Raw genomic sequence first — 9,827 nt, forward strand, 5'->3', positions numbered from 1 at the left:
TTCAAATCCTTTGAAAAAATACTGACTAACCAGGAACTTGCCAGATTCATGACTATGGCAGAGGTCAGACTGGCAATAGCTGACCAGGACTCAGAGGTAAGACAACATTTAACTTCGTAATGTCAGTTTCCACTCAGGCAGATGTGGTTAACTATTTAATTATAGTTGAATTAACCAGCAACTATTTAAAAAAATATTTTATACGTGTTCAATAAATTTTAAAGATGGTTTAAGTTATTTAGTTGTGGTATCTGCGCCTTATTACTCATGGAATTCGTGTATGACGCTATTTCTTTTGTTTTATATTTTAAATTTTCGTGTTCTGCAATTTCAAAGCGCAGGACTGACGCTCGTGAATATCACTTATGTTAGCTAGCAAGCTAACCGAAGCTCATGTTTTCCTAACCGAAGCTAAGCATTAACTTGCTTTTGCATTGTTTGATAACTTCTTTGCTTATATGAGGTGATGCTAACGTATCGTACTGACCGAAAAAAATAGCGCAGCAGCAAAGAGGTGAGCCAGCCAGCCTCTCCTCTGGTTAAAAATACACACTCATTAAACTTGCCTGGTGGGTTGAGAAGCTGAAGCTAAGTTAGCTAACACCGGCAGCTGCACGTTTTGGTAACACTAGCAGGCTTTTAGTTGAGGTAAGTGACTTTTTTGTATAGCTTCAATGACACAGAGCATATCTATATGTCTGTCAACCGGTGAATTTATATTAGTCTGGTAGTGTAGGTCTGAAGTAAGTCTAAAGATTTTTATGTTAGCATACATGCTTTATTTACTAGCTTTATGGTTAACCAGAAGTGAAAAGCGATCTTCGTGAAGGCTCAACCGAAGCAGCGTTTCTGGGGTTTTATGTTACTATTTCCACTTTGAGGACTTAATGGGTTTTAATAATGGGCAAAGGCAAAAGTTGAATTTCTCTCAAACACTCTGTAATTCAATGTAACAAATGTTTTATGAGTTGTCTTTAATTTACCACAAATTTTATATAGATACTTTATTGATCCCCATGGGGAAATTACTTGTTTTTCTCTGCATTTGACCCATTCACTCAGTGAAGCAGATAGTTTCAAATTATTATTATTATTTTTTATTTAAAGAACGGCACTGTGTCTTTTTCTAGATCTGGAGAAAGCATATGATAGAGTGCCAAGAAAGGAACTGTGGTAGTCTTAAGAGGAAGTCAGGAGTGATGGAGAAGTATGTTAGGTTGGTGTAGGACAGGGGTGCCCAATCCCGGTCCTCGAGAGCTACCGTCCTGCAGCTTTTAGATGCATCCCTACTCCAACACAGCTGAATCAAATGGTTTGGTTACCTCTTCAGCATGCCATCGTGTTTGGCAAAGGCCTGATAACAAGCCATTCATTTGATTCAGCTGTGTTGGAGTAGGGATGCATCTAAAAGCTGCAGGATAGTAGCTCTCGAGGACTGGGATTGGGCAGCCCTGGTGTAGGACATGTATGAGGACAACAAGACAGTGGTGAGGTGTGACAGAAGTGAGAGATGGGTTAAAGGCAGAGGTGTGATTCATCAGGGATCGGTTCTGAGCCTCATTCTTGTTTACAGTGGTAATGGACAGGCTGACAGGTGATGTCAGGCAGGAGTCTCCTTGGACTTTGATGTTCGCAGATGACATTTTGGTCTGTAGTGAGAGCAGGGAGCAGTTGGAAGGGATTATTTAGAGGTGGAGATATGCACTAGAGAGAAGAGAAATGAAAGTCAATAGAAGAAAGACAGATTTCACATGTGAGAGAGAGACGGGTGTAACAGCGAACCTGTAAAGGTAGTAAACATAGATGACTTTAAATACCTGTGGTAAACCAAACAAAGCAACAGAACAGGCAGTGGACAAGAGAGCTGAAAAGCAAGGGCAGCTTGATGGTGTGGGTGGAGACCAGTGTTAGGGGGGATGTGTGACAGAAGGATAGCCGCAAGAGTGAAAGGAAAGGTTTATAAGATGGTAGGGATACCTGAATGTGGAGCTGCCAGGCAGGAGTAAAAGAGAAAGACCACAGAGAAGATTTATGAATGTAGTGGAAAAATGGCATGCAGAGAGTTTGTGTGACAGAGAAGGATGCAAGAAGTAGGGTGAGATAGAGGCAGATGATCCACTGTGTCAACCCATAAAACAGTCAAAAGAAGAAGACAAGTCAACTGTTTAACCTGAGCTGTCTTTCGTTTATATTAATTTCTAATCTGTTTATTCAAAATTGTGAATACTGGAGCAAAACAAAAAACTCTTGACATGTCAAATATATTCATCAGTGGAGTACTTGAAAGTACAATATATGAGAAGAGCTAGTTATTTTCTGATCATTTTTTTGAGTAGGAATTAGTGCTAAACAAACATAACTAGTTATAAAAGCTCAACCAGTTCAGAATGTAGATGTAGATAAGCAAAGAACTAAGACCTTAATATTGTGCCAGTACTAAGTTTATTAAGCTAGAAAAGAATATGAAGAAGAATATGAATCCATCTGACTTTGTGCTGTTAATACACTTGCAGGTCAGGTCTTTACATTAAATTCTGTTAGAAATTGCCTTAATGTACTTAAAACCAAAAGTGCACAAAAATTTGGAGTGTGTCCACGTTAAACAACTAAAGTGTGACATTTATCAGTGCTAGCAATCTTTAATGAGATTTAGCCTTAGAAGGTTCATTTTTAGCCTGTGGCTAAATTTAAAACAGGCGTCGACTGTGTTGTGCTGACTTCAGTGGGATGTCAGCATGGGCAGCAGCTTTGACTGATAGTGTAGTTACTATTTTATCATCTTATCATTTATATGTGGAGGTATGTGTAATGTTGTATTATGTCTCTTAGGAAAAGTTAAAGCAGAAAAATGGCTGAGGCTGTTGCAAAAGTGGCCCGGAGGATTAATGCTACTGTAGAGGAGGGAAAAGATAGTGTGGGTAAGATACACTTTAACATATTCTTTCCTTTGTCTCTCACTTAATCTTTGTTCAGAGCATATAAATGAATTTGTTGTCAGAGATAGTACCAGCAGGTGGCGACATAGGCTTAAAGTTGACTGCTACATAACTTGAAATGCCAGAATGTAATAATAAGAATAGTAAGTAATCATGTGTAATTATCAGAGTAATTATAGATTTACACTGTGTTAATGTTTGATTATTTTATAACTATGTTCTTCTTCTTCTCCGCAGACCTGTCAAAATGCATGCTAGCTTCTTTCCCAGACGGTGTGTTCAAAGTCCTGAGGACTGTCACAGAAAACATCCGAGTTATCACATTGGCTGACAATGAGATGAAGGTCGTTTCTAGCAAGTTCTTTACAACTTTCACTCAGCTCAGAGGTAAATGATGTATTTTTTTAAATTAATTATTTAATTTTTTAAAAGCTTGTGCTTTAGTATACTGTTAATCTCACATGCTATTCACCTCACAAACGTTGACAGAATGTCTTCGTGCTCTGATGGGAAAAACAGCCAAGTGACCCTTCGATTTACTCGTGTCTTGAAATACCTTGCAGAACTGGACCTGCAAGGAAATGTGCTCACCAAACTGCCCGATTCTGTGTCGGAAATGAAGCATCTGACCAGCATCAACCTGGCTAATAACAAGTTCTCCATCTTCCCTGATAAGCTTACTGAAATAGCCACACTGGAGCGTATTGATCTTCAGGGAAATAGCCTTACTGGTAAAAAAGAATTGTTAATGTATCCTCTTTGTGAGAAAGGTACATATTTACACATCTCAGTCTTTTTGTCTTTTAAATTTTCCTCTACAGAAGTACCACTGGAGAAGTTGTCTGACATGCCATCGCTGAAGTGGCTGAATGTGAAGTCAAACCCTCTGGACTCAAACACAAAGTCAGCTCTGCAGTCTCCTCATAAATTTGACATTTTGTCAACAGCAGAGTCCTAAAATGCACGATAAATGTATTTCACCTCCTGTAGCATGGAGCTGTGTGCCTTTACTTGCTTAAATTGAATTAGTTTTGTGTTACAGGTAGGACAAAAATACTTCAGGATATCATTATACTGTACAAGCAACAAAAACAGAGTTGTGCGGAGACCTCTTTCTTTGACTTTTCAATGCTGCTGGGAACCCTGTAGGCTCTGCGTTTGGTATTAAGACTTCTGGAAATTAAATCACTCATTCTTGATACACCATTTGACATTGTTTCAAATTATATATTTATTATGGCTTATTTATTCTTTTTGATAGGGGAAAAAACAAATATACATTGAAAACTAAGCAGTCTCTGTGTATTTGTCCTTTTTTTACATGGTGACTTTGCTGAGATGGTTATGTTATATACAATACTGAGTTTGTATTAAATGACACAGAAGTACAAAAGTGTTCAGGATTGTTTTTAAATGTTTTAATGTTTCACAAGTCTCTCTCTCTCTCTCTCTTTTTTTTTTTTTTACCATTTTGGGTGAGTGTTTTCTTATCCAAATCAAGGATCTAAGTACAGATTGTATTGTATTAGTGAAGCACTTGGCTATGCAAATACAACTGACTGGAAGCTAAGATTGCACCTGAAAAATGTTTTGCAAGAAGAAACATTTGGCTAAATATTATACATAAAATCTAAAGAATTGGACTAGAACATAGATTACAGCTGGAGCAATAATTTAAACAAGCAAGAGAAAAGCAATTGCTAAGATAATAGTCTGTACACACAGAATGTCGTCTGTAGTTCACCCTCTGAGTGCAGGTACTTCTCACACAGGTAGATACAGTATGAGGAGCTCACAGAATAACATCCTTTCAAGATGCCTGAAGGTATTGTAGCCACATTCAAAGTTGGATAATTCCAGTTCACTGTAACTGTAATAGAAGCTCCAGAAGACGGAGACAGGTGCTCAGAAGAGCAACTCAAAGTATTTTACTCCTCAAGAACACTTTAAATAGCATCCCTGCTGAGTCTGGATTATTTCACCTGATGTTTGAGCGCAGAGTTTCAAGTCTGCGTGTATCATTAGAAAACCAAGAAGATCTGGTGAACGAATAATCCAAATAAACCTTTTCTAGGGTGAAAATTGGTTTGAATACACATAATTTCTGTTGGGAGAAGTCATCAGATACAGCATCTACAAGTCTGCCAAAGGAGAATGTTCTTGGGACATTTAGCCTGGTGGCAAGCTTTCAGTGCCACGTGACTTGTCTGCTTCCCAGAGTGTGACCTCGCACTCAGCTTCACGCTCCTCTTTAATTCACTGTGTTTTAATTACCTTACCTATAGGCAGAGGAGCATACTTTCTTTAGTGCTATTGTGCAGTTTGACAGGTTATATTAAGCAGTTTTTGGCACTGCACATTTTAGTTAGGTTTACAGCAGGATTTTTCATCTAAATAGCTGAAAGTTAATACTTTATATATAATAAAGAACTGTACAGTTACATGATTTTAATATAGAAATTGCACGACAAAGATATAAGACTACTCCCACACATGTATATTGTGTTTTTCTTCCTTTTTTCCCATAAGGTGCTTTAATGCACTTTTACTCTGACACTACTTTTTATTTGGATAACAATATATAAATGAAATGCATGATTTAAGTGACATAAAAAAGTTCAGCCAAAACAAAACAAGCAAATGAAAAAAAAAATTAAACTTTGGTACAAAAGATTAATATAAAAACTTAAAGGCATTCATGTAGAATAGGACTCGGTGCTCAAATGTATTACATAAGCATGCAAAAATCAAAACTAATTTAAATATTTTTTCTCAGTGTTTCCGAAAACAAGCTCATAAGTATGTTATCGAACAGTTAAAGTGAAACTTGAGATGTAAGAAGTCACAACACTGCACACCACCTAATCCTGCTGTGTTAATTGGCTTACAGCTAACACCTGTCAGCTCCATCTGTTTTTCTGTGAAAAGAACTCTCGGGAGCCACAGCTTGTAACGGGGAACTCGAAAACAAATCACTTCGCACACAGACAAGGCAGAAACTTCACGTCTGTGCTGCAGAATGCATGTGGCAGGCACGGAGAAGTGGCAACAGAAAGGATTAGTTGCTGATTACTATTCTGAGCAACTCTGCTTCACACGGGTTACTTTTGTAAGCTACAGATGCCAGTGCTAGGTGTGATTTGAACACAGCAGCCATACAGGAACAGGCAGAAGCCAGCATGGATCTGTCACCAGGTGTTTACGCCTTTCCCACAGCAGCCCCATTGTCAAATACAGGTAGTTGTCTGGGTTCTAACCCCATAGGCTTAAGAAGTGCGCATGTCTGCTCCCCTGTCTTACATGACTGCCTGTCTGCCGGGAGCTTCTTAGTCCTGCTGAATTAGTGAACAGACCACACTTGGAGGGGTTTAAACCAACAGCAGACATGAGCTTTACCATCGAGGAGAAGGGCAGGCCGAACACCCAGGAGTACAGGGTGTATTTCAGTAAGCACAGCTCTTTGAATGAACTAGTTTGACTGTTTGTGGGAAATAATTCCTTCATGGATTCTGTATAGTGTAATAGCTGCTTGCATAACATGTAGCAGTATATTACAGGAGCACTACTGTTAAGTAGATGTAAAGATCCCATATTATTTATTTGAATAGGGAGATGAAACTGTGTAATTCTTTTCATAGAAAACTCTGAGGGCAAATACATCTCTCCCTTTCACGATGTACCCATCTATGCAAATGAAGCAGAGGTGAGCATCATGTGTGGCTGTTAGTCTTTTGGGATATTAGAGAAGAACTTATATCATTGAAAACCTGCTGATTGTGCCGTATTTTGCCTTGTAGGTTAATTTATTCACATTTCTTAAATACATATGTCCTTATTTTGACTATTTAGACAAATCACTGAATAGATAACAAAAACTGTGGTAGCTGCTGGGTTTCTCTTGAAACTCCTTAGGCATATGTGCAATGATCTGTATCCTACCTTAGATAACGATTATGCCAGTCTATAAGTAGCACAATAAGCCACTAGGAGAATTCATCATCAGGTACGACAGTAACAAGGCTATGTCTCTTACCATTTTTAGAATATTTTTCATGCCATTGTTGAAGTTCCAAGGTGGACAAATGCAAAGATGGAGGTACATAACATATCTTGCAAAAATATGTATTTGTTGCTTTCTAAGATCCCTCCCATATTTGTGGTAATGTAGTGACTACAATCTAAGTCATTGCTTCTTTCTATTTTTATTTTTGTACTTAATGTCTTTGTTTCACAGATTGCCACTAAAGATCCTCTCAATCCACTGAAGCAAGACGTGAAGAAGGGCAATCTTCGTTATGTAGCAAATGTGTTTCCCCATAAAGGTTATATCTGGAATTATGGAGCTATACCGCAGGCGAGTCCCACTCAGATGATATATGTACAGCAGGAAACTAGGCCATGTCTCTGTTCAGTTAACCCCATACACTTCTCCTTAACAGACATGGGAAGACCCCAACCACAAGGACAGCGACACAGGATGCTGCGGAGACAATGATCCCATCGATATATGTGACATAGGAAATAAGGTACTGGAACAAGTCTGGCTGAAGAGACTTACTGAAATGGTGCTTTTTGCAGCTTTTTCAAAACAGTATCTTTAATCCTCAGGTGTGCTCTCGAGGAGAAGTAATCAAAGTGAAGGTTTTGGGAACTCTGGCTTTGATCGATGAGGGTGAAACAGACTGGAAGGTCATAGTGATCAATACTGAGGACCCAGAAGCTGGCAGTTTTAACAGTAGGGATAACTTAAAAATTAAAGTTGTTTATGTTGCTGGAAAATACGCGAAGACTGTGCAAGCTTTTTGGAATTTTTTTTTCATTTTCTCCATTTCATGCAGATATTGATGATGTGAGGCGACTTAAGCCCGGCTACCTGGAGGCAACTGTTGATTGGTTTAAAAGATACAAAGTACCAGATGGGAAACCTGAAAATCAGTTTGCTTTTAACGGAGAGTTCAAGGACCGGGTACAGCGTTCAGCATTTTAGTCTAGGTCTTGGTTTGACAATCAGACTACACTTCTGATATTATATTTTTAGCTATACTGAATCCGTCCCAATACATACATGATTACATTTTCAGTTTAGAGACATATAGCTGGGGATCTTTGATTTTGTATTTCTTTTGTATTCTCCAGGACTTTGCCATTGAAACAGTGAAGAGCACACATGAGTTTTGGAAGGCACTGATTTCTAAGATGACCAATGCCGGCGAATTAAACTGGTAAACAAGTTGATTAATTTGAAAAAAAAAAAATGCTTTGTGCAAATATAAAGCTCAGCAACATTATGTGACAGATACTATTAGAGGCACTTCCTGCCCTAATTTTCTCCAGCCAATGATTGTGCATTGCATAGATGATAGAGCAGGAAGACAACAGAATATAATGTACAGTGTTGTGAAACAGCATTTGGCCCCCTTCCTGATTTGTTCGTCAAACAAACTTTAATTTGAGTCAAACCGAGGGAATGCAAAATGCATTAAACAATTTCATTTATTAACAGGAATATGCTACCCAATCTATATAAGAAACAAGGGAGTGGGCAAATACTTTTTCACCGCACTGTAGCTGCTTTGGTAATGTGTTTCTTGGAGCAAATAAAACACTAAGTAAACACTGTAAATATGTGCACTTTTTGGGGGGTGAGAAAGACATGCGTATAGGCAGAAAATTGCTCTATTTAAAAAAGTCTTCCTTTCTTTGATTAGCATGAACACCAGCGTTTCAGATAGTCCGTTCTGCTGCTCTGCTGGGGATGCCGAGGCAGTAGTTAAATCTGTAAGTCCATTTTATTTTTAAATTCATGTTAGCATTCATACCTTCCTATTTGATTAGTGAAGAAACTAGAAACAGAGAAATGCTAAAGGCAGTTTCTTTCATTTCACTCCAGCTGCTCTCTATAAGAGTAATGTTTTTGAGATCAAAAAGAAACCAGCATCTAATGGCTTCCTGTAAAACAGAAAATAGGCCCTGAGAACTTGGCAGCATTTAATTAGTCTATTAATGACATGCACATGTATTCCTCGTGAACTTTAAAGGTGATTAGTTAAGCAAATAAATATATCACCATTTAATCACGCTTACAGGCATGTGCTTTTGGAGCTGAAGAACCTATTCCAAGTTCAGGTGGGTGTTTATAGATATTTGCAGCAACTCTGTTTTGTTGCCTCATGGAACTTAAATCTTATGTTTTACTTTTTTTCAGTTGACAAATGGTTCTACTATGACAAGTGAGAAGGTAAAGCCTGGGTGGAAACAGGAAATATGTGAAGCCTTCCCATATCCCTCCTTCCTTGATTCCTGTGGATTTGATGTGTCTTGCTTATTTCATATAACATTTACTTGCCTGGTTGTTCAACCTTCATTGGCTGATGTGGTTATTTTTTAATCCAGATCACATGAAAGCTCTCATTATTTTTTGTCATTTAACTTTAATGCAATTTGATTTTACTTTGAAAAATAAACACTATATTAAACCATTTACCTGTGTTTATCAAAAGAATGTGACTCTAAAGTGGATAACAGCATTTGTTAAGACAGACAGAAAGAAACTTCTTTAATATTTGATAAAAGGCATATAAACCCATTTCTCTACAGTCTTACATTCAATAATTCATTGGGTTATATGACAATATTGACAATTCTACTACATGATGTATGTACTGTTCCTAAGATGTAATAGCTGTTTAAGATTATAAATGACTTCCTATTAAAGCCTTTAGCTGTGAGTGAAAAGGTCTCATGCTGTTTTTTTCTGCAGCCTGCAATTAAACAGTCACTTCAATAAGAACTGAAGGCATTTACAGTGTGGTTAGAAACTATACTTGCAAATAAAGGGTGCTCTAAACGGTCAAGTAATAGAGGCCCTAGCGCATAATGTATGTGTAACTT

At 37.9% G+C, this 9,827-nt stretch overlaps 2 protein-coding genes across 4 annotated transcripts; both read left to right on the plus strand.

Moving 5' to 3' along the window:
- Positions 1–28: 28 nt before the first annotated feature.
- lrrc20 (leucine rich repeat containing 20) lies at positions 29–4,251 on the plus strand. Of its 3 annotated transcripts, none has more exons than XM_080873207.1 (5): positions 29–96; positions 2,830–2,918; positions 3,174–3,323; positions 3,500–3,667; positions 3,758–4,251. In XM_080873207.1, exons 2-5 carry the CDS (start codon positions 2,849–2,851, stop codon positions 3,892–3,894), a joined length of 525 nt encoding a protein of 174 aa, XP_080729333.1. In that variant the 5' UTR covers positions 29–96; positions 2,830–2,848; the 3' UTR covers positions 3,895–4,251. The 3 variants fall into 3 exon arrangements, with proteins under 3 accessions (XP_080729333.1, XP_080729334.1, XP_080729332.1); XM_080873208.1 differs by lacking the exon at positions 29–96 and adding an exon at positions 349–514; XM_080873206.1 differs by lacking the exon at positions 29–96 and adding an exon at positions 349–648 and having other exon boundaries at positions 3,758–4,247.
- A 205-nt stretch (positions 4,252–4,456) lies between these two features.
- Positions 4,457–9,626, plus strand: ppa1a (inorganic pyrophosphatase 1a). The gene is made up of 11 exons (XM_080873205.1): positions 4,457–6,382; positions 6,575–6,639; positions 6,979–7,032; positions 7,171–7,290; positions 7,376–7,462; positions 7,545–7,671; positions 7,775–7,902; positions 8,073–8,158; positions 8,645–8,714; positions 9,023–9,062; positions 9,142–9,626. The coding sequence occupies exons 1-11, from the start codon at positions 6,322–6,324 to the stop codon at positions 9,168–9,170; spliced, it is 867 nt and encodes a 288-aa protein (XP_080729331.1). The 5' UTR covers positions 4,457–6,321; the 3' UTR covers positions 9,171–9,626.
- The last annotated feature ends 201 nt before the right edge of the window (positions 9,627–9,827 follow it).

This window comes from Rhamphochromis sp. 'chilingali' (assembly GCF_963969265.1).
Source record: "Rhamphochromis sp. 'chilingali' genome assembly, chromosome: 22".
Taxonomy (NCBI): Eukaryota; Metazoa; Chordata; class Actinopteri; order Cichliformes; family Cichlidae; genus Rhamphochromis; species Rhamphochromis sp. 'chilingali'.

Excerpts from the sequence above, each read along its gene's own strand:
- lrrc20 (XM_080873207.1), top strand. The coding sequence starts at position 2,849 with ATGGCTGAGGCTGTTGCAAAAGTGGCCCGGAGGATTAATGCTACTGTA. Across the intron at positions 2,919-3,173 it reads GGAGGGAAAAGATAGTGTGG|ACCTGTCAAAATGCATGCTA; the intron begins GTAAGATACACT and ends TCTTCTCCGCAG. Across the intron at positions 3,324-3,499 it reads AACTTTCACTCAGCTCAGAG|AACTGGACCTGCAAGGAAAT; the intron begins GTAAATGATGTA and ends AATACCTTGCAG.
- ppa1a (XM_080873205.1), top strand. The coding sequence starts at position 6,322 with ATGAGCTTTACCATCGAGGAGAAGGGCAGGCCGAACACCCAGGAGTAC. Across the intron at positions 7,033-7,170 it reads GGACAAATGCAAAGATGGAG|ATTGCCACTAAAGATCCTCT; the intron begins GTACATAACATA and ends TTTGTTTCACAG. Across the intron at positions 7,291-7,375 it reads ATTATGGAGCTATACCGCAG|ACATGGGAAGACCCCAACCA; the intron begins GCGAGTCCCACT and ends TCTCCTTAACAG.